Raw genomic sequence first — 25,034 nt, forward strand, 5'->3', positions numbered from 1 at the left:
CAATTGTATTGCAGTGCTAGATTTCACAAACTATCAGTGATCATTTGAGCAAAACGATACCAACTGACCCAGCAAAAGCATATCTTTCAGTTACTAAATAACAGATATTCAACTCGCAACGTTAAAATGCTACCTAGTTGGGGTTTTTTTAACTGTTTGAGCCATAACCCAATACTTTCCCAAGCACCTTATACCTTCACGAGAGCAGAAATATTTTTATGTGTACACCCTAAACTATTAAATTGCTTAATTATTCCAGGATACTCACCCGGAATGGCAGAGGTCTTGAAAAGGGTATCATGTCTTGCTAAGAGGTGATGTTTTTGCAGCTCTGGCCTTTCCCCTTTATAAAAGAACAGTGCATATTACTAGCTTGGTATTTCACACATGACCAGCCATTGCTTCAGGAAAACTAGATGGGGCACAGCATGACAGGCTGGTTTCATAAAGCTGTTTGTGGGCTTAGGACTGAGTCACTCCACAGGTCTTTCAGATTTAGTATAATGCAGGATTATATATGCCTTGTTTATTCTTACAGCACTTTCCCCTTTCATTCTCTCCATAGGAGGGGTAAAGCAACAGTGGTTTCTGGAGGGTTCTTGTTTGGTTTACCTTTACCTGCAGTGAGAGATGGGACTACACATTCCCTGCAGCAAAGTACCTAGGCTGTAGGACAGAAGTGTTTTGAGCCAAGTCTTTTGGGGAAGAGAAATGACTGATGTCTTTCATTAGCACCTAATCAACTTAACCTGAGGTACAAGAGAAGGTTCTATCAGCTTTTGCCTTTAAAACACCTGTCTGTCAGAGACATGAAGTTACAAAAAAAACCCATTTCATCCAGCATAAAAAATTGGGCAAATATCAGCACCTATCCATCATGATGATTTACTAAAAGTCTCATGGTAGTTCAGGTAACATAAAATTGGCATAACGGGTGATAGAATTCAGGTTGAAAGGCAAGATGAGGAGACTCTTGAAGCAGCAGTGTCTAATTTCTGCTGAGGAGCTGGAAAAACTAGTAAACTATAGATACCACTTCTGCATTTTCTGATTGAACTTTTTCATTTTCAATGTTATGGGTTGACTACACTGGTCTGATTTTACAAAATATAAAAAGTAATGAGGCAGGCCAGTGCATTTTGATTGTGCATTCAGAAATCTGCTTTAGTGGTCAGAATATACTGGGCATGCATATGCCTCGGGCTCTTCCTTGCAAAAAGTTTTCTTCTCATTTTCTATCTGTGCTACTGCAATGTCTCCAAGATCAAACTGAGCTCCACCACTCAAGCTGAGTGATGTTTCCTCACCAGCTTTTTCATAAAAGAACTTTCTATGCATTTTCACCTGTGACATTTCTCAGATATGTTTTTTGTGGATAGTTAGTATTTATTATTTCTTATACGACACAAGTTTAGAATGTGCTAATTAAGTTAATGAATTAAAAAAAAAATATTTGGGAAGCACTGGCGAGATTTGAAACTGGAGAAGGCTCCCATGCAGTTAAGAAGTAATTTCTGGAACAGCCTTCCAAGAGGTTTACGGGGCAAATATCAGCCTGAAGTGCAACCTACATCATGGGATCATCCTGATTATTTTTGGCCATTCCTCATTCAGTTTGAGCTCCTCTGGTAGATCATTAGTACATATGGGCCAGGAGGTACCACCAGTAATCCTAGTATGATGAAACACGGAACAAAATTTCATCGTTTGTTTACACTAGGAACACTTGTTGCTAAAAATGTCTTAGTTACTATATTTTAACTAATATTTCAAGCACTAGCATACATAGGTTATCTGTTCCTGATCAGCCCTCAAAGTGAGAGCCAATATATTTTGAAACATGATTTATTTTCTAACCTAGGCCTTGTTAAATCTCATAAAACCTGGGTCAGGCAGATCTGGAGAAAAAGTCATCCATATCTCTGTGCTTGCAAAATTTGGAAACAGAGCAATGAACGATTGAAGAGTCCAAATGCCACTTTGCAAATCTGTGGTCAGTAGCATGATCCACTCTCTCTGCTTCTCTGTTCTATTCCTCTGGTGAATCTATATAAGATGTTTCCCGACCATAGATGTGCCACATCTCATATTTGGGTGGTCAGTTGATACTCAGTATTGAAAAAGGCTCCATGCAAGGCAAGGCGTGCATTTTTAGAGGACCAAACCAGAAAATATATGCTGATGGAACACTCCAGAGAAGAAGTGCCTTAAATCTAACTTATGGGGTTTGCTATGGGAATTAAAATTAATCATTTAGAAAGGTGTTAAATTAATGTTAGAGAAGGAAAGGAGGTGTCATTATAGCTAACAACATTTCAAATTGCAACTCTGTCTATAATCCTTCTGATTTAGATTTAAATACTTGTTTCATTTTTGCTATACTAAGATTCCTTTCCCCATCTCCACTTTCTTCAATTTCTTCCATTCCAGGCAAAACTCTGTATTTAATGCAACGTCCAAGACATCTTTAGACTCTCTTTCCTCAGTACAGATCCTGACTCAGCGTAATTAAAGTTAGATTAAATACAAGAAAAAAGGGCTAACGCAGTAAATGTAGTATAAAATTAAAAAAAAAACACCCAAACTACCTTGTGAATGTTGACTATGTCTTCTTCTGCTGTCTATCTACACATTATTGTGTTTTAGGTGATACAGTCTGAGATCCTTGGGGTACAATCATGGCATGGCTAAAAGCCAATGGCAAAACTCCCACCCAGACCAGGAAAGCTCTATCACACTGGTATATGGTATGGTATATGGCATGAATATCACAAAACTTATACACTATATTACAGGACAACAACAGCTACCTACTTGCTGAGCCCTGTTTGAACTTACACTGTACGCTTCTGTATTAATCAAGCATTTGACTTATGCAGGGAGGATTTCAATTAATGTAAAATTAATTCACCTGAGAGCAACCTTTGAAACCATGCTTACATTATCAGTTGTGATTTGTGCAGGATACCTCATGGAGCTGCAATCTATGCATCCTTACGTAACAGGCATTAAGAAGCAGTTACACAACTTAATGCAAACACCACCAACAGATGACAACCCATGGCACAGATAGAATCTTGAGTAATCATCAAAGCAGTGCCAGAAAGCAAATTCTACCTGCAGAAAACGTTTTTTTCATTTTAAATGCATTTCAGGGGATGCTCTGCATTTCAGTTGCTCGTAGTCTTAATACAAAGTCTGCCACAAAGTGGCTTTTTATTGTAAATTTTTCATCCTTCAAAACCTGTTAATACAAACTTTGACCAACGCTGCCACAAAATGTGTGTGCAATTCAACTCATATCTTTACTGACTGTAATAATAAACTTTTGGTCTAAAACAAACAGATCACTAGCATCGTGCACTGTGATTACTTGGGCCTCTCTCCTCCTGTTATCCCATTTTTCACTTGCTGTTCACAGGCTTAGAGTTTGATGTCTGAGTATGTCTTCATGATGCCAGGGCCTTGCAGCTTTCTCAAATTTAGTAGGGGTGAAGAACATACTCCATTTCTCTGTGCACAAAGTTTATTAGTATCCCCTAATTATAACTGTTAATTCAGGCAATACTTTTATCTCAAGTGTTAACTTAGGTCACAGGGTATGTCTAAATTCAGGCAGCCATGCCCATAGATACATATAGTCTAAATTCAAGAAATGATATCCAATTATCTTTGTACTACCTTCAGAATATTTTTTAAGTTGAAGTAATTTTTTGGTAAATAAATTCATTTTGTACAAAAGGAGCACTCCAAGACCCCTTTTAGATACTTTATGTTGCAGAAGTTGAAGTGCTATACAAACTATTTTATGCAACAGATTCTGGTCACTTTTACATAAATAGAAATTGAGTCCAAATTTCTACTGGTATAACAAAACAGATTTTTCTTCTTCAGCCATTATAAAAGACTCACATGCATGGCAAGACATAACAGAAATACTTTTTGAAAGATGTGTAGTTTATCACAGTTTAACTACAACACATCTTTAGACCATCAGGCCTGGAAGAAGACATTTACAGGGCTTGTTTTTAATCTGTGGCATTGCCTGTTTCTTTGACTGAGGTGTTCACAATGGTTTAAGAGGTAATGTGTTTGAATCAAATATATTCAAACAGCAGTAAAATAGTAGTACCAGATGACTAGGGCACACAGAATTGGGCTGCGTTCAGGGGGAAAGGGAAAGTTTGTTTTTTACCTTTTTCATGGCCTGATAAGAATCCACCCATCCAACTTTACTTCTGACCCACTGGTCTAAGGAGGCATTTTATTTCCCCTCTTGAGTGTCCTCTTTTTAGGCTTCCATCTCTCCAAACACAATCACTTGGAAATACTTAAATGTATTCATTCAGTCACTGAAATTCCTACCCAACAAAGCCTGAAGACCAGGTTTAAGAATCACCTGAAACCCTGACCCCGCCTGATTCACCTTTTCCATTGCTTTTCCCTCCCTTTCAACAGAAGGAAAATACACCATTCCTTTGGAGTTAAAACTCACTAGTGACAAAATATATCCCTCAGCTGGGAGGTGTGCAGTGAGCTAGATGGGGGAAACGATCCATCTGAAAAATAAGTCATCATTAAAACTATCAAGCACGCTGGTCCAACCATAGAGGCAGAGGAAGGGTGGGAAGAATAACCAAGGGAGGGGCAGGAGCTGCACAAAGTGGCAGGGCCATTAAAAGACATGTATGTGGATGTCCTGGTTTCAGCTGGGATAGAGTTAATTGCCTTCCTTGTAGCTGGTATAGTGCTATGTTTTGGGTTCAGTATGTGAAGAATGTTGATAACACTGATGTTTTCAGTTGTTGCTAAGTAATGTTTATACTAAGTCAAGGATTTTTCAGCTTCTCATGCCCAGCCAGCAAGAAGGCTGGAGGGGCACAAGAATTCAGGAAGGGACACAGCCAGGACAGCTGACCCAAACTGGCCAAAGGGGTATTCCATACCGTGTGACATCACATCTAGTGTATAAACTGGGGGGACTGGGGCTGGGGGAAATCACCGCTTAGGAAGTAACTGGGCATTGTTTGGCAAGTGGTGAGCAATTGCATTATGCATCAGTTGTATATTCCAATCCTTTTATTATTACTATTGTAATTTTATTATTGTTGTTGTTATCATTATTAGTTTCTGCCTTTCTGTTCTATTAAACTGTTCTTATCTCAATCCATGAGTTTTACTTTTTTTTTCTGATTCTCTCCCCCATCCCACTTGGTGGGGGGGAAGTGAGTGAGCAGCTGCGTGGTGCTTAGTTGCTGGCTGGGGTTAAACCGCGACAGTGGAGTTGTGCTCAAAGAATTATATCCTACTGCTTGTGAGGAATAGCATTGTTTCCTGTTATTGAATGAGAATATAAACATGGGGGAAGGAGAGCCCCAGGAGGAAAACAGACTTCATGGAGAATGAGGTCAAACTGTGGCTTTAAAAAGTACATTCTTTACATGATTACCCAGGTTAAGGCTTAGTTTTATTTTCTGGGGCTGAAAAAAATAACTTCAATACTCATATCATGCCTTTTCCCTCATTTAAATTCCCAGTTAAAAAAAAAAAAAAGTTAATCAGTTTTGCTTATATGCCGACAATTCAATTTACCAGATTATATTTGTATTCATTCCCTAATTAAAACTAAATTCCATTTGTCAAAGCCCTTTTAGAGCACAGTGATGTCGATGGGATTAATCACCAAAGCATGTTTTTCTTGAACAAGGTGTTTTCCTCAGTGTGATGTTTTGCTACAAGTTACATCCAATTCAGCCATGCTTGAAAACACTATAATTATGTTGGTCAGGAACATAATTTTTTTCTTAATGAAACAGGTTTCCAAAGTGGTTTCTACCACCTACAGTATGGAAACCAGTATACTGTCATATCGGCTGTTTTCTTTCCTTGCCTACTATTGGCAAACTGCCATTTTATCTCTATATGCATGGTTAGAACCTCTGCATACAAACTAAGGATCTATGAGTACAGAATAATCTAGGAAACATGACGAAGCATTTATTTACTATATTCTGAATTACTTTTACCGTCATCTCTTAAGTTTTTAAGGGCTTCTTAGTACCGGTTATTCCAGAATTGTCTGTCATCTACAATATCCTAATTATATTGCTTTAACTAACAGAAAAATAGAAAACATCATTCCACAGACTTATTTTCAAATGTGGATTTCTCTTCCTTGACTAAAAAATAAAGGAACACATAAAAAGATAACTGTAAAGCAGACAGTGATTTGGAAAGAAATTAAACTGCTCTGCCCCAATTCAGTTCACTTTGCCCATTGTAAGATATCTGAGAACCATTTATTTCCCACCTTTCCCTCTCCCTGCAAGTATCCTGAGCACTGTATGGCCATCTCTAACTGTATTTTCTTTTCCTTTTATGCAAAATCTAATGACAAAATAACCACTGTCTTACCACGTCCAGCCAATCCTGCCAAATATGTGATTGTGAACAAGGATATAAATAAAATCTGGTTGGATGAAGCATGATTCATATTTAGAGGGGAGGTACCCAGAAGAGGTGCCAGGGATGATCTCTGTCCCCTGCTATTTTATCTGTCTTGCTAAGGCATTTACATGGCTCCCATTACTGTGATGCCAGAATATATAGGAATATATGGCTATTCTTACAACACTCAAATAGGGTGGATAGATTACATGGGTTATCCCACGTCGGAAGTTTGAAGTAGAACAGATCATTGTGCAAGCTTCACAAGCTCTTGATCAGTAGAAGGTGTTTACCAACCATTTCTATATAAATCCACACCTAACCCCATTCCCAAAGCATCCAAGTGTTTCTCAAGCATTTATACTAAAATAGTCAAGAAGCCTCATCTTGGAGGTTTTATTGGACATGAACCAATGGCTGAAATGAACCGGTGTTTGACTTACAGCAGCTTCTTTTGGTGCACGTCAAATGCTCTTCAGCTATGGCTGTCAAATATATTTCCTAACAACACTTATAAATTTCTATTTTAGTCAATCATTCTAATCATAGAGTAAGACCATATTTCCCCCATTGCCCATGTGGTCATAAAATTGAGTTCATTTCTATTAGATGAAGATGCCACTAACCTACTCATGCCTTTAGGTTTTCAAAGTTAAACTATCAGAACATGCTTTAAAGCAGTGTTATACTTGAAACTGATTTGGAAGCAAAACATGCCTGTTTACATGCATCAAGTATTTATCCCCAAAATACAAATATGTGAATATGATCTTGTTAATTTACAGAAGCCAGCAGTGAGATTTCTGCATGAGACACAGGCATGTTAACATCTACCATGAGTGATGTAAGTTCAGGCTCATGGTTGGATGTCACCTGGTAGCTTCTCCTGTAGAGGTACCTATTGCTGGCTGGCGGCTAACACATTGTATGCCCCTTAGTCCATAAACTCTGTACAGCTACAAGTGGAGGAATAATGCTCTTTATAAAATCCTTTATGATTCCCTTATGATACCATACAGTCAGAAAGCATTAACATGTTTATAATTATCTGTAAAATGGCAAAATACTTACCAACCTGGTAGGATGTTGGGAAATATTATTATTATTTGGAGAAGCTCTTAAGACTCTTGAATACTAAGTCCTGTGTCCTGAAATATACGATCCACTGACACTTGGTTAACGGACACCCATGTCATCACCTGTACAGCCTTTACGGCTTCACAGGCCTTGGTAGCTGTGCTGGTTTTGGCTGGGATAGCTAATGTTCTTCACAGTAGCTAGTATGGGGCTATGTTTTGCATTTGTGCTGAAAACAGTGCTGATAATACGGAGATGTTTTAGTTATTGCAGTGCTTCTCACCCCACCAGCGAGGAGGCTGGGGGAGCACTAGAAGTTGGGAGGGGACACAGCTGGGACAGCTGACCCCAACTGGCCAAAGGAGTATTCCATACCATGTGATGTCATGCTCAGTATATAATGCTGGGGGAAGAAGGAAGGGAGGACATTCAGAGTGATGGCATTTGTCTTCCCAAGTCACCGTTAGGCGTGCTGGAGCCCTGCTGTCCTGGAGATGGCTGAACACTTGCCTGCCCATGGGAAGTGGTGAATGAATTCCTTGGTTTGCTTTGCTTGCGTGTGCGGCTTTTGCTTTACCTATTAAGCTGTCTTTATCTCAACTCAAGAGTTTTCTCACTTTTACCCTTCTGATTCTCTCCCCCATCCCACTGTGAGGGGAGTGAGCAAGTGGCTATGTGGGGCTTGGTTGCTGACTGGGGTTGAACCATGACAGTAGCCAAAAGATATAAGCAAGGCTGGATTGCCGAAAATTAACAATGAGTTTGGACAACAAACACAATTGTTGACATCGTTTCCCTTAAAACACCCAGTATTCCAGTTTAATCAAAATATTTTTCATCTAGTACCATCCTTCTAACACAATGCATTACTGTATCTCCCATCATCTGGGAGTTGGACTAGATGTCCTTTAAAGGTCCCTTCCAACCCAAGGGTTGATTCTATGGTTCTGCTTATGCCAATATGTGGTCATGCTCAATAAGCTTAGTCAGCAGTAATTTGCTTCAGATTTCATTATGAAAATGTTTTTTTTTAACCATTTTATTTTCTAAGCTAACTTCTACTTTTTTATTCTTGAGCTTTAAAGTCACATCGATATGTCGTAGATACCTAGACAAAATCCTCATGACAGAAAACCTGTGACCAATAAATGTACCAAACGAAAAGCATACAAGAAGAAAATGTTATGAAATTCCAGATGCCAAAGACACTTTCTGCAGCAGCACCATTGCAGCAATGTAATGAAGGCTGTTTTCAGCATGTATTCAATCAGTTTCAACTTTTAGTGGTGACAATTTGAGCTTAATAAAAATCAGAGGGGTTGGACTGGAATTGATGGCAAAATGCTAGACAGTTTCACACAATGCACCCATTCAGATGACTTAGGGAAGTTATGGGCTCCAGCTTTCCTATCTTCATGCTGAAATATCTTGGCTATTTCATCTGTAACCAATGTGAGCTTTAAGATTAATTTAATACATTAACCTTAATATGGTGTAGTCAGATGTAAGAGCCAACCAATTCTAAAATGTTCTTAACAGCTTTTCATAACGTCTTGCACTAGAGCTGGTAGGATAGGATATTTTTGCATGAAAGAATGGATGGAAAGTATTATATAAAAGTTAGTCTTTATGGGAATTTTTGTTCTTGTTCAGCTCTCATTTAATTCAAAAATATGAGTAGTTTTGACCCAATCAGTTGCTGAAAAATGAAGATACTAGCTCAGAAATACTGCAACACTGCCTTATGGAGATGGAGGATGAGCTCACAGTTTAATAGTGTGTTATCAATGACGTCATTGTGTTTCAAGAGAGATGTAGTTCGAATGCTTCCTGCCTTCATTCTCCTCTCTGTGCTGGGATCCTTGGCGAGGTTATATGTTCTGCAACATCTGCCCTGTCATAAGGCATTTTGAGAGATTTTGTCTGAGATAGATAGAAGTTCATGCACTGAAATGCATCTCTCCAGGTCTCTGCAGCAGTATTTCTGAATAGACAAGCATGTCAGTTTTCTCTCTTGGAAGTCTTTGGACAAATCTGTGAACACAGACTAACTTTTCTCTGTTCTCATTACAGAGCCAGCATTGCACATACACATGACAATATTTCCAGTAAGTTCAGCCATGCAGGGCAGTTTGTGGCAGAATAGCATTAACAGATAATAGAAATTCAAGTCCTGACCCTCGAACATTTGTTCAGCTCAACAGTCCCCTCTCAGGAGAGGAACCTCAGTGATGCTGAAAAGGCCTGTGACATATGTATTACTCACAGGAGCCATGGTGCAAGACTGGAAATTCACTTCCAACTCATTATGCATGTATGGTTTCAGTTCTCTTAATGGCAGGCTTACATAGATACATACATTTTAACTATACAGCAGTGGGAGTAACAAAAATCCACAAGCATTCAACGTAAGTGTAACAGCAATATACTGCAGTAGACACCTCTCCACTGCAACTGGGATGAGCTGGTAGCTGCTGCTGTGCCATACTTCAAACCAGCACTTTCCATGGAGAGGAAATAGGGCAGAATGAAGGCTATAAAGAGTTCTCACATTTTTACACCAGCATGTCTAAATGTTCATAACAGAACTTCAAAACTTCCATTCCAATCCCTGGATATGCATATTGGAAAGAATAAGATTCAAGATGCAAGGACTGTAAAAGGCAGTAAGAAAGAAATCTATGCATGAATAAAAGGAAGGAAAAAGTAGATTCACTAGTCACAATTCAGTGGAGATGGAAATCTACTGATGAATGAGGCTGAGAAAGCTGAAATGTGTTGTGTCTTTTCATTTTCCACAACCACCACAGATAACAATTCAGTGACTGCTTTTGCTAATTCCTTAAATATCCTAGAGCAGTTTTTTCATATTCTGGTTCTTTCTATATGCATGCTTTAAAATATTCTTTAACCTGTTCTTTCTGTTTTCTGACTTAAGTTCCTACCACAGTTAGAATTAATTTTGCTAAACTTCTGGACACAACTAACTTTCAGATTGAAAGCCTTGAATAATTTCACTTCTACTATTTGATCTCATTTCATGTTAAGTAGTAAAATTCTAACTTGCCTTTGTCTTTCTTTACATTTTCATTATGGAATCTTTTCCTCTTGCTTTTTTTATACCCTCTCAAATATGTATCAGTTTAGCCTTCTTGATTTTATTCCTATATTCTTGACCTTTATTCTCATCCTCAGATATGTCTCCTTGCTTCTATTTTGTATACACATTTCATTCTGATTTTCAAGTCACAAAAGTGATCCTGATGCAGCATTGTCAGTTGAGGGGGGGGCACAGCATAGACAGAGCTCACTCCAAATCAGAAGATTCAGTTTTTAGTCTTCTTAAATATATCCCTACAAGAAATTAGTTTATTAGATACCAATATCCAGGAAAATCCAGTTGCTGACATGATAAGATATAATATGACTAGTAGATATTCAGAGGAGTGAAAACAGATTTGGTGCTAATCAGGTGGGAACGTCTGAAACAGCAACACAGAAAACCATTGTGGGTTCTTAATCTAGGGGAGACAACCATCCGGGACAATATTGCATGTGTCGTGACCACAATATTGTCACCTCCCAAGGGGAGGTGTGATTCTGTCTCCCTGGCCTTGTTCTAGAACTAGAAGGTCTATGAGGTAGCAAGTGTTGCTCTAGCACACTCAAAAGGGATGATAATTGGGAGTTTTTTTGAAAAAGTATTAATAACACAAAACTGGAGTGAACTTACAGGTCCGAACAAATTCTACAAATGATTTGCCACACTGTGCTTTTCTGTCTGCTTTCTCTGTGCCTTCTACAACATAGAAGAATCATCCTAAGTCCTGCTTAGTCCTGCTAATACTGAGAGATTACTGAGAGGCTAAGGAAAAGCTGAACTGAACTGAAGGGCAAACGTACTGGGTGAGTTTCATCCAGCTAAGCTTAGATTATCCATATCTGTATCTCACTCTGTAAAGAAACATTCATTTCTAGGGCACAGTTCATCTGATCCCAAAGCAGATGCCTCAAACATTCAGATGCATTGCTCGTAACAGGCTCGGAAGGACCCTGCTTCTCTGCACTGAATACAAAATTAGTTTAAGGTGACTAGTCCAAATATAGAGAAACCACTGACTTCTAGTGATGGGCAGGGTAAACTCCATCTCAGCTGACAAGCCTTGACAGTACGGTACAAAGCAAATAAATGAAGAGTTTATCTAGATGCACAGGAGTGACATGAAGCCCTGAGATATTTGTAGTTACCCACTGGAACAGTTTAAGGAAGTCAAAGCCTGAACTTTGAAATATGAAACTATAAACAACTTCAGATGGATCATCAAAGGCTTTAACCATCTTAAATGTACTCCAGCAGTACTTTGCAGCTGGGCTCCCATCTTCCCTGCAGGGTTGCTTCAGTCCTTGGAGTAGACATTATCCTCCCACTGAAGATCTCCAAGGATCTAGCCATGATGGAGCTAATTATAGGTAATCTGTTGATGTATGATTAAATATGCTCGCCAGCACAATTTGCGGGTTGCATGGCATGCTCTGCTATGCCAGGCAAAAGGATCTGACATAGAACAGCAATAAATACCAGCTCGGACTGCAGGAGATTAGTGATTTGAAGCACCTGTTGTGTGACAAAGACACCCAAGCTGGGATGCCAGTTCAAACAAATTCCCTTAAACAAGGACACCGTGTCATGTATGTGCTAGGAAATACAATTCTTCCTTAATCACGATTAAGGAATCATTTTTTAATATTTACTTTTTATTACAGGACAGAGGAGGAGTGGGGAAAACGGCTAATCCACTCACTGTGCTGCAAATACAGTGAGAAGAGACAATTCTTCCTCTAAGGAGACTGGAAGCTAAAAATACAAGGCAGAGGCTGAAGGGCAGCCAAAGACACAGGGTGATACTCTGTGCCTGTGATCATGCAGCTGGTCTGTGTCCAAGGACTCTTCTCTGTCCCCACAGCACTGCTTAAATACAGCTCAGAGAGTGATGGTGGAAATGAGAAAAGCCTCCAGAGACTGTAGGAAAAAAGGTTGCATGGAATGATGTCTTTCACACTGTCCTTGACTTAACGTGAAGCCAAAGACCTCCATCAGTGCAACACTGCATGAGTTGCTGGCTGCTCTTCTGTAAAGCGGATGGCAGAATCTGCTCCTAAATGACTGACCCTACCAGCACTGTCTGAGGACTGATGAAACCAGTAGTGGGATTTGATTATGAGTAGTCTCAAATTGGATCAGAAAGCTGTTTTACAGAAACCATTGCACAAATCACAGAGTGAGCCTTAGGAGAGGTCCAAAGCACTGCAGAAAGCCCTACTGAACTGGACGCACCAGCCTGGAAAGGGGTTTTGTACTACACCAAAGTTCCCAGAGTGCCTCCATTCTGAACACAAAGGGCTACAAGAAACAGGAATATGTTCTACATAATAACACAGAGTGATTCTGTCTTCTACACTTAATAACATGTAACCAATACAAAAATAAACGTACCTTAACTGCTGAATCCTGGTGGGAAAGTTGAGGGGAAATTACATCCTCCCAAAAGTTTATGCAAGTGTCAAAGACACCCAGAGCTCAAAAATACACAAGAGACCCCCAGTGAACTTGGTGAGTTTCAGAACAAAGTCCAAAATGTTCTGTTCAAGTCATTTCTTTGAAGTTACCGTCAAAAATGAAGCAGCCAAATGAAAAAAATTGCACAAGAGCACTACTAACAGAATATGAAAAATCCAAAGAAACTGCACAAGGCTTCTGACTCCCTGTGCCAGGGCTAGCATGTAGCACAGAAGTACTTGAATGTGACAGGATTTATTCCTATCCATGGACTACTCAATGTATTTATGTTTGGAATTGATCTATTGCACAATGCAGTGAATAACACAGTAATAACAGAGAATAAATCAGTTTCCTTGGCACCAGCTTCCGGATGGTAATAATCTGCAAATGACACATGACTCATTGGCAATTCCCTTTCATATGCCAGTTTAAAGGGAACAATATTGAAGTTAATGAAATTATGCCCTTACAGTCAGCTATATCCTCTTCAGATAACCAGTTTATATAGATGTTGGCTGTGAGGTCCACTAACCAAGGTCCTGAGCCAAAGATTATTAACCAAAAGCACTTACAAGAGAATGATAAACATGACATAAGCAAAGCAGTATCTTTAGGCCATTACATCTACAACAAAACAACTGCTATCACATAAAAGCAGAGCATAATCTCTAAGTGAATTAACAGCTACCTATTTTACAGGCGGGAGAAAATTAGTTTTTCCCAAAAAGAAGGTGGCAGGCAATTTGTTTTGGAAACAATCAATGCCTTCAATGTTAAGATCATAAAACTTAAGCTACCACGGTGGGTTGTTTGAACAAGAACAGCAGAAGACATGCCACCACATCACAGGAGAATTCCTGGCCCCCTTGATGTTCAATCAAGAAATGTCCCAGTTCTGAGCCTTGCTTATTACTCCTGCTTGGGTTTGTAAGAACAATACAGGGAGTAGAAATTCATCACAGGGGAGACAGGTGGTGGACACAACACACTTCCAAACACTGCATAGTTAATTACAGCCCTGGAATCACACTCAATTGATAGTGTGGGCCAAATAGATTCTGGGGTTTTTTAATTGCTTGTTGCTATATTAATGTTACTTTCATAGTGATTAGAAAAGATGTGACTCAGAAATGAGCCACCATAGGAATGACAAGTATTTCAAACTGGAAAGAAATGCACTGGTCCTTCTTGATGCAGATCCACCAGGTGGTGAGGCGGTGAAAATGAAAGGGAATCTTATAGCAGATTAAATATTTTACTTAGCCCATGCAAGTTATTAAATACCTATCAGACATGAGTAGCATAGAGTCTTGCAGGGAACAAAATTGACAAAGTCAGGTCCACCATGCAAGCGATTCAGAAACACCAGACCCTTCTAGAGCTGAGAACCTGAGTGAGCAAATCCTTACTGTCTCTGCACTGTTGAATCACATATCCGCAGGTAGGTGCTTAGCTAATGGGTGTACTTACACCCACAACCGAACACATGCACACCAGCAGGCATGCACCTCTTTCCTGATTCAGTGTAACATACCTGCACAGCATCATACACACATTGAAGAAGAGCCCATGCCCCTCCATGGTAATTTTCTGCTCTGTGCTAAGAGCATATCCCCTCACTGTTTTGTGCTAATTTGGCCTTCCATCTTATTTCTTTTTTCTTATTCACTTACCTGCTTGCATTTCTTTTGCCTTTCAATGTTTTCCAAAAAGAAATGAATGCTATGGAAAAGCTGTGTTAGTGCAATGTTTACCCAGCAAGGTCAGGAAGATGGCAAATGCTATCTGGCATACAAAGATGGGGGAGAAGTGCAAACAAGAGCAGTCATGCCAGACACTTTCAGAAGCATAGCCAAAAGCAGGGACAAAGAGACCTGAACAGTTAAAATCAGTCAAAATGTCCTATCCTGAGCACTGCAGTAAGATTCAAGGGATACTCATGTAAATCATCACCAGTCTCAAGAGACTAAAAATACGTTTAAATTTTACTTCGCACCGTGGAAGAAAAAAGTTTTCACATCAGAAGCAGCTATTTCCTAGTAGAAGGCTTTTGACCACAAAACATTGTCTAGCTCTTCTAAAGGTATCTCTCACTTTAGGGCAGAAATAAAAGCAGGATATGGGGGCTGACTATTCTTCCACTCCCTACTAGCTGCTAGTTGGTTATTTAGAAATTCATTAACTTCCTTAAGAGACCTTGGCCCTGATTAGTGCCTGGACTGATGAGCCTGCCCCTTTCTCCTTCACCTCTGCCCCTCAGAGCCTTCCACAATGATTAAAGGAAACCATACTCCTTTTGTACAATTTTAAAGATGGAATTTTCCTGAGCTATCAGGATCTGCACACAACTGTTGAATTCTTTTCTGTCTCAGAGCTTACCAGAGCACTCCTGAATTCTCCAGCTTGCTTTGACACCCTAATTCTTCATGTGTACACATATCATTCTTAAATCCTTCTCTAAACCAGGCTCTGTAGCTTCCTTTCCTTTGCCTTTCATACAACATTATGTTTTAACTGCAATTGAAGTGTCACCAGGGCCATTCAGCCAACTGTAATGTTAATGCCAATCCTGCAGTCTTTTTAACACCATCAGTGAGAGGGAAATGAACAAAAAATAGACTCATTCCATCTTCCAAAATTATAATGTATTTTGTATGTAGATATATAACCATACACTCCATAATGGTGAGAAAAAAGAACTTATCAATATTATAGAAAAACAAGAGGACTCCTCACTTTAATTTCTGTCTAAATGGATGCAGTTAACAATATTAAGTTCCATAGGTATGTGAACTGAAAGATAAACAAACTGTAGAAAGCAAAATGAGAAAAATTATGATTACAAAGCACAACCACAGTCTTACTTATACACTTACACAGTTTAATGCATGTGGCCAGCTTGTGCAAAATTTTATTTCCTGAATTTCTTCCAATTTCTCAGAAATATGTTTCATATTCAACATGTCTGCACAAGAAAATAAAGGCTACCATGCCCTGACACTGGTCTTTTTGGATGACTGGACATGGGTTCCACTGCTGCACAGCCACAGGTACACTCATAGTCCAGCTAAAGCCATCATCTTCCCAGGTAACTGTGATAGTCCTTATTCACCAAAATAAGAGGAAGTATTGTCCTTGCACATGGACTATCAAAATAATCAGTCCAGAGGCTATAAAGTAGCAATACTACCCTAACACCTCTCTAATTAATATAATTACTGGAAATATCAACTAAAGACTCTTATCTTATTGTGGATATGCACACAGATCTTCCATTGGCATTACAGGAAGGCAAACGGAAGCCATCATAATTCATTATCATAATTACCTATTAATGATAACCCTAGATTTTTTTTCCAAAACAATGTTTGAAAAACATCATCACTACAACAACAGAAATCCCAGCAGGAGTGAGGGTAGTAATCTCCTGAAGGGTATCCTACTTGTAGCAATTAAATGAAATTATAAATCAACAAATTTCTCAGCTCAAAGACAGCCTGGTGAAAATAACAAAATATTTTAACAAAACATGATGCCATGACACTCAAGAAATTTCTTAACATTATATCTAAGAAAGGCATGAAGCTACAAGGTCTATTTAAATAACAGTCAGTAGCTCATTAAAAATGTTCCTGTTCTGGCATTCTTACCTTGAGTAGTCACTTATTTACCAAGCTTGAGCTGCAGGTATGGTCAAACCACTGATTAAGTATTTCCTGAATTCTATTGCTGTTTTGCTTAGGATTCCATATATGTGTGTACCCAAACCACACTTGCCTGTTTTCTGCTTTCTCACATTCTCATAAACAAATTTCCAATTCTGTATTAACTGTCCTTTGCATTCAAACACAATCTTACTCACACACTCAGGCCTTTTCAATTTCTTAAAGACCAGTCTTTAAAAAGAAACATACTGAATAAGTACACATTTCCCTCCACCCTTCCTAAGTAAAAATATCAGTCTATATAGTTCTGGGGAGAAAAGACTTCTGCTTCAGAGAATTCTGGGGGACAGAAAGCTTTCCCGAACAAGAAGAGCTTCCAGCTTTGTAAGCAAAACTGATCAAATTTCAGAATTTCTGTCCTGAAGAACATGGCAATATTTCCACATTCATTCTCTGCAGAATTCGGATGAAAAGTTGAAATAATGAACTCTGTGGAAATATTGATATATCCTATAGATATACTCTCCTGCCAGAATGGAGCATTATCTCCTTACCAGTTCTCATTTTTAAATAACTTAAGGGCAACAGATCATCTTCAGAGTGAACACTGCTTTTCCGAATGGCCCTCTCTGCCAGTATTCTCAGGGCAATGAATCTAAATTGCTCTCAGAAATGATGGAGGCTCTCCGTACTTGCAGGATGAAGACCAATCTGAAGAACAGGTGGTGGGCTCAACAGCCTCGTTGTAAAGTAGTCTCACTGCAGGCAAAGTAGGTTCATTGGAAAAGGTACTTTGTGAAAGATAGGAGTTATTTTTTAAAAAGCTGTTCTGCATGAAACTCAAAGTGCAATAGATTTATTTGCCAAATATAGATGGAGAAGCTTCCAATGCTGAGTAATAGTGGAGAGAGGACCATCAGGTTTGCAATCCTGAAAATCACTAGATTCAGACTCCTAAATAACTTCTTTTGAAAATATGAATTAGCCATCTAAATCTCTTAGGTCAATTTTTTAAAGGTATTTAGGTGCCAAGTCCCCCTAGAGTCAAGATATTTGACCATAAAGAGGAGGTTTTGAATAGAATAGCTATGTAATTTCAAAAAAACATTTCAAAATTAGAGCATACTGGCCAAGCAGAAAAAACTATTACCATCACAATAGTCAACCACATAAATAAATCATGAGCATGATTGATCTCAGTGGCCTTTAATCCTGATGGCTCTTTTCCCAGGCCATTTAGGACACTGTGTCCAGTAAGTTAAATCTAAAAGATAATAATTATTGTAGATAACATGACTATATAGAGCATTTAAATACAAATATCAGGGCATGTCCCTGCACAAGTACTATATTGCCACTGGTCAGGATGCCCCCAACTTTGGCATGGACAGACAAATAAGAGATAAGAGGACAAAAGGAGCTGCTCCTTCTTGTGTGATCTCTGCAAAATGAGAGGCAAGGACAGTCCATGCATCGGGGAAGGCTGGGGCAGGTCCACTTGCATACAGAGCTGTGGAAACCTCCCTGAAGAAGGCAGAGCAATGAAATATCAAGGTACAGTTTCCCTCTTTCTTCTTTGAGCTTCCGGGGCCTCTGAGCAGCAAAACTCAGGCTGTACCTGGCCTCCTCACTTCACTTCAAGAGAGCATAGTTAGACTGAGACTAAAGGGTCCGGGCTGGCTATGACTGCGCAGTAAAACAGGAAGCACAAGAGCCTTTATTTCCTTCTCTTTGCATGGTAATGATTAAAATAGCTGATAAAGTGCAAAACCATGCATGACTAACCTGGGATCACAGCAACAGCCTGGTGCCAAGGAACCCTGTTAGCTGACCACCATCGGCCACCCAACACCAACTAGTGCCTCTCCGCCTGCAGAGCCTTTCCTGGCTGATGGCACACTGCCGGTGAGAGGAGCAGAGGCAGAAGAGCAAGCAGGAAAGCACCACTGAAACTTTGCACAAAGTGAGGGAGAATTGGAAGGAAAGGTTTACAAACGAGATCTCACGCGCAAACTTATTTAAGTAGCATAGGCAAAGTCATGAAGTGAAGGAGACTGTACGAGCATCGGTGTTTGCTCAATGAAAGTGGTAACTGAACAGAAGGGTGGTGGGAGAGGAGACGTTAAAGGAGGTGTGAAGACGAGAAGCCAGCCCACAATGCCAGAAGGTGGTATTACATAGTAACGACTGCAGACAATGTGGTTTTAGTGCCGTGTTGGGCAGACCGTAAGGGTTGCAACTACAGGAGTGAAAATGAAGACTAGAAAGCGGAGAAATGAGCTGCCGTAGGGATTAACAATGCTGATAGAAAAGGAGACTGAAAGGTTTGAGGTCATTCTGCAACTGGGGATCTCAGCTGAGTTGGCTCCTGACAGGAGTTGAAGGAGGAAGGGAACATGTGGCAATTGTTGTCCTGGAGAGAAACATCTTTCCAAACTACTTGGTAATAGCAACAAGAGTAAGGCTTGGAAGAGAAGTCAAAAATGTGTAGGTGTCTGAACTTATTTCACTCACATCTGCTATTCCTGAGTGAAGTAGGCCTTGATCTATTCTATTTTGTATTACCTGATAACAAATAATCTACATTATTAGTTAATTAATGTATCCCCAAAGATTCAATAAATTATGTTTGCCTTCATGTCCTTGCTTGCTTGCCATATTGAAACAGCAACACTAAATAGTAATTATTATGGACAATGCAAATAATCAGAACAGGCCAATGAAAGGTCCAAGAGATGGGGCAGCACTCAGAGGAGGGCGAGATGTCTTCACCAGATTTCATATGAGTGAGTGAGTCACTTCGCTTTTCTGTGTCACGTGTTGCCTGTTTATAGTACACCACTAACACCATCTCCTGGCCAGTTGGTGTCTGCAGTAAAATCTTTCTAAAGGTCTCTGAGACCCTGAAGTGAAAGGTACTGCAAACACAGAAAATACTATCTTTGCCATATCTTATATCCATTCATATTCATTAACTTTACCTATGCCAAAATAATACCGCCCCACCCCTAATTAGATGTAGGGTGCAGGCATTTCAACTATGGCATTTTCAAATTTTTTTTTTTCCAAAGGGTTTCCAGCAAGGTGTATCAGAATACTCTAAGAGCAGCTTCCACTTTCAGAACTGACTATTGATTTGGGTATACTTTGTTTTAGAGCGCACTGAGAAAAACCAAAACTGGTATTAAGGAAAAGCCTGTGAAAACAGACCCCTTCCCAGTGTTTCAAGTTCAGCACGTTAAACCTTACACACTTTCTGAAACATCACTAATGTATCTTCACCACCTATTGTTGTCAAAGATTCAGTATTCCCTGTTCTTTTTACTTCTTTTTTAGGTACCAAGACCATCCAGAGATGTAAAGAATAACTCTTCAACTTTATGTGCTTTTGGTACAGCCAAGCAGTCAATAGATCAAGGTCTGTCCAGTTAACACTTGCTGAATTTATCCAGCTGTTTTCAAGCATTTAAAACAAGGCTTTGACATCTTCTTGATCTTTCAAAATCTTAAATAGCTGTAGATGTCCAACATAGCATGTTAAGGAGCTACCTTGGAAATTGCTCAGGGGTTACTGCTCATATATATCAATTGGCCCAGACACTTTTCATTTCAAAATCATTTAAGAACTGACTCACAGCTCAAGGAAGATACCTTCAGAGCTTTGGCTTTAGAGACCGTATTTCCAGAAAAAATATCAGAATCAGTAACTTGTATTTTTGCCTTTAAATTAATTCAGGAACACAGGGTCAACTTCTAATTTTAGCTAATCTCTGAATAAACAAACAGCAGCAGAGCCTCCTGCGTCATTAACAGCATAATCAGTCTAGAGTCTTCAGCACAGTCTGTCCTAGAGAATTGAGTACTTGGAGCTGTAGTGGGTTTCTGAGGAGAGCAACCCTATGAAACCCTTGGAAAGTAATCAGATTATTGTACTCCTGAGGGATTTTCATCGAAGAGAACTGCAGCGTCATACTTTCTGGAATAGCTTGCAGGAAGTATGATATGAATGCCGTTGGTATATTATAATTGCAAACATTTTGCAGATGACCACAATGCTCTGTTTGGCTAGCTTAGACTGAAATGATTGCTTTCTGCAGAGTGCCTACTTCACCCACTTACATTACTGTAAGCCACACTAGAAGACAGAAACTGCCATTTTAAAAGCTACCAAATAGTACTTACGATCATCACACAAGATGGTCAAATCAATTTTGAGTGAATCAATGCAAGACCAGCTACAACCCAGCAGAAGAAAAAGCAAAGGTGTCAACTTGGCTCAAACTTGGCTATCAGAGGAAGCCTGTGAAAATCTCTGAAGAGCTGCATACGGGCAGTAACAGCCATCTCTTGCATTCGGTGGTTCAGTGATTCTCCAAGAAATCCTGTCTTCAAACAGCCAATTAAAAAAGGAAGATCTGGTTTTTATTTGTGATTGGTTGAGTCATAAAGCAACAGGTATATGAATACCTGAGTGCTTGAAGCTTCTAGACTCAATTGCTCTGCTTCATCCCACTACACGGAGCCTGTAACATCTCTCTACTACTATAAAATATGGTGAATGGGAAGAACCATCTCAATGTATATCATCAGTAGTGTGTTGGTGCAAGTTGAAGAAAACTATATCCTTTAATTGATCTGAAATTTGGTCTGTTATCTATGGGAAGTCTCAGAAAGTGACCTTTTTGGAGGCTGAATGCACTAAAGGCTATGTCTTGACAAAGTGGGAAGAAAAACTTTGTTTACGGTATCAGAAGAGGAAAATCCACTGAGACACTCAACTGGTGATGGATTGTGAGTCATCAAATCATCATTAGTAAGCTATAAGGCCCAGTGTGAATAGTAAACTGACACACAGTGGGGAGATTAGTACTTTAGGTGGTAACACAGCCTCTGAAATAAATGGGAGTCCTCTGTTTCAGAAGACATGGCCTGACAGCCCAGGCAGTCGTCCTTCAGCTTCCCAGGAAGCTTTTCTTATTCACAGGACAGACTCATCCAAATTTTGCTTGGATAGCTTCTCCTCCAAGCTGCTTACCGTTTCAATGACACAGGGGAAATAAGAGCAGTATGGCCAGCTCAAGAGACCTACACTGGGCTTTGCCTTTCTGTGGCTCAGTTCCATTATCTGCAAAACAGAGATAATGGTACTAAGATTGTGATAAGCATTATTATGATCACTTTACAAGCACAGCACAAGCTAATTAATATAGTTAAGTTTGATACACGTAGTTCTCAAAGCCATGTAATTCTTTATAACAAACAGATCCCTTTCACAGCAAGAGAGACTGTCTCCAAGCATGATGCTATCAGACTGCTGAAAAATCACAAACTTTTAAAAACGGGGACAACACTGGTATAATGGATACAGTGTGCTAAGAAAAGTAGGTCTAGAGAATGAACTACCAGGATTATGTAGCTTGGGAAACCAGAACTGTGATTTTAATCAGCAGCTGCTATTGATAGAAGTGCAGAGGTTTGTGTTTGATTTGAGAGGGCAGCACTACAGATGCTGAAAGATTATTTCATAGGGAAAACAAATGGATCTTAACTCTTCAAAGGATAGGAATTATAGTGAGCGTTTCTAGAACCCCATTTTTACCAGTCCTTCACGTGTGCAATCCTATCCAGATCCCACAAAGTAGGTTTATAATTCAGCTGGCTCAGACCATTGAGTAATCGGGAAGTTGGACACAGGCTCTGTAGCTCAGTGAAGGGTAGAGGTGTTACAGAGGGAGCAGGAGTACTCCAGGCTCCCAAGGCAATACAGATTGCCAATCTGAGGAAGGGTTTCTAGGCTTAGGAATGTGAATGGATGGAGGCACTTCCAAGCTAGGTGGCAATCAATTCCTTTATTGTAATTCTGCATTCCTCCTGCTTCTGAAATTTCTTTATCAGTTTGCCTCTGCATTTTTCTTTGCTTTGTTTTTCTTACTTAACCATATTTTTAAAATAAGCAGCATACATTTAGGGTCAGTTCCTCAGAGGTCAATGGAACTGCCACTGAGGGACACCAAAGGAGAAATTTGCCTTTAATATATTTTTAATGCCTCACTGCACTGCAGTCCTTTTTTTTGTCAGCTTTTCTGTAGCAAAGCATGTAAGGCTGGGCAAGCAGCATTATTTATGGCCAATGCATCATGGCCAGGAACCAGCCAGAAGAACAGACAGCTGCTACAGACTCTTTCAAAGTTGTAGTAACATACCCCAACCCAAGCTGAGAAACACTATATTGCTGCAACCTCCCCAGCACTAGTAAGATAACATCCAGAAAAGAGAGCATTACTGGAGCAAGAGCAATGGTTACTGTGTCAGAGCCAGCTGCCAACCTGAGAAGATTAAACTAATGAAGGACACAAAGAGTCCATTCTACCTTCTTTCTCACCTTCCTCTTAAAATCCTCCCCACCACCCCCCGCCCCACACTGCCAAGAGATCAAGACCTGTTGTTGAGATAACAAGAACTAAAAGGCTTACAAGGTGTTATACAGGACGGCATGGTTGAGATCCAAAAAAGCACTTAAGCACCTCAGAAGCCATTTCACCACATTCAGGTGATTCCAGAATGCTATTCCCCAGCAACGTCATTCTGCTACAAAACACTTAATCCACGTATTCTCAACAGAGAATGCCTGCAGTTCTGCTATGGCACATACCAAGTGTATCAGTGCTATGGCAGCACTGATCACAGCTGAGCCCAGCAGCCACAGCCATGCTGTCTTCAAAGGACAGCTGGAGGAGACAGGCCTGGTGGTCAGGTCCCTTGCCCAGGACTATGGGAGACCCAGATGCGATTCTCCTTGCCTGTAGAGTTCAAAGCCATCTTTCCCCAGAAGTGCTCTAACTTCTACCTAGAAGCTAGCCTTGGGCACTCAATGAATAATTCGAGGGCACTGTGCCGACTGGAGCAGGCTCAGGCACGTGTGCCGCACAGCGTGCAGGGGTGCTTCGACTTCCAAGGCAAACAAAAAATGAATGTCAAGCCAACCAGAGCAGCGTGCCTTGTTAGTCTCAATTCAGATGCTCACACACAGACATCCAGTGCCATTTAAGATGTCCTTGAGTAGCCTGCGTGGCCTCCGGATCCCACTCTAAAAGTGCTTGAGTCTCCTAGATGTTCTGTGTCACAGCTGCAGATATCTTGGCCACCTTACAGCACCTGTTAATGCAATGCATGCCTCGTTTAGGCAAATGAATCAAGTGCCTGGCAAGTTTAGGCATCTCCAAAAGGTGGTAGCCCAAGGATAGCTGTGGTCTCCATGACCAGTGTAAGTCATCAGTCCTGGTCTTGCACGACCTGTTTTACATGTCTCATGCCTTTATTAAATCAAGCCCCATGCCTTTATTAAATGAAGCCCAAAATCCTTAGCCTGCATAACTAGCTAGCTCCAAGACAGCCCATAAAAAAATACACCAAATAAAACACTTACCCACACAAAGGCTTCAAGGAAACTCAGCTGGAAACTGATGTTTTCTTCCAACAGTAGCAAACCCCAGGCAGAACTTTGCTGGAGAAGCTTCCAAAGAATATTACTCTGAATACACTGGCAAAGCTAAACAGCAACAGGATCAGGCATTCAAATGAACATAAAATATGATTATTTACTTCAGCCAATCCTGTGCTCGGCAAGATTTGCTCATGTAAATGTCTGTGTGAATGCCTTGGAAAGCAGAAATGTCAAGGGAATGCTTCTTCAGCCGAGACTCTGTGCTAACCCACACCCCAGGGAGTGCACGTACCAACAGCAGCGCTGCCTCACCAAGCGTATGGCTGCAGGTGATTGCTGAAAAATTATGATTCAGCGTTGCGTAGTTACACAGACAGACAGGTGATGCGTGAGGAGGTTTAGAGCAGAAGACTGTCTCTTCCGGTGGCCTGAACCTCCATTGCTGATTTTTATGGGACTCCTTCTTCCACAAACACGATTTTCGCTAGTTTCCCCTCCTTCTGATTTGCTTTGTGCCGTTATTGAAGAATGAGGACTTAAAAGCCAGGGTACCTGTGGGTCCCAGGTGCTCTGTTATGCACCTGCATGGTTCTATCATTTGCTCCCAAGGTTGAACTATCATAGAATAGAATCATAGAGTCATTTAGGTTGGAAAAGACCTTTAAGATCCAGTCCAACCGTAACCCTAACGCTGCCAAGTCCACCACCAAGCCATCTCCCTAAGTGCCAAATCTACTCGTCTTTTAAATACCTCCAGGGATGGTGACTCAATCATGTACTGAAGTGAGTGACCAACCACGTGCCATGAGTAACTAACTATTGGAAAGGTATTTATTCTATA

General features: G+C 40.1%; 1 protein-coding gene across 1 annotated transcript in view; it reads right to left on the reverse strand.

Moving 5' to 3' along the window:
* Window positions 1-291: 291 nt before the first annotated feature.
* Window positions 292-25,034, reverse strand: part of ZDHHC6 (zDHHC palmitoyltransferase 6) — a 104,492-nt gene continuing 79,749 nt past the window's right edge. The window contains exon 11 of the mRNA XM_075026420.1: window positions 292-343. Coding sequence (XP_074882521.1) covers window positions 308-343 — 36 coding nt within the window. The 3' untranslated portion in view covers window positions 292-307. The remainder of the gene's footprint in view (window positions 344-25,034) is intronic.

The sequence above is a fragment of the Buteo buteo genome, chromosome 4 (assembly GCF_964188355.1).
Source record: "Buteo buteo chromosome 4, bButBut1.hap1.1, whole genome shotgun sequence".
NCBI lineage: Eukaryota > Metazoa > Chordata > Aves > Accipitriformes > Accipitridae > Buteo > Buteo buteo.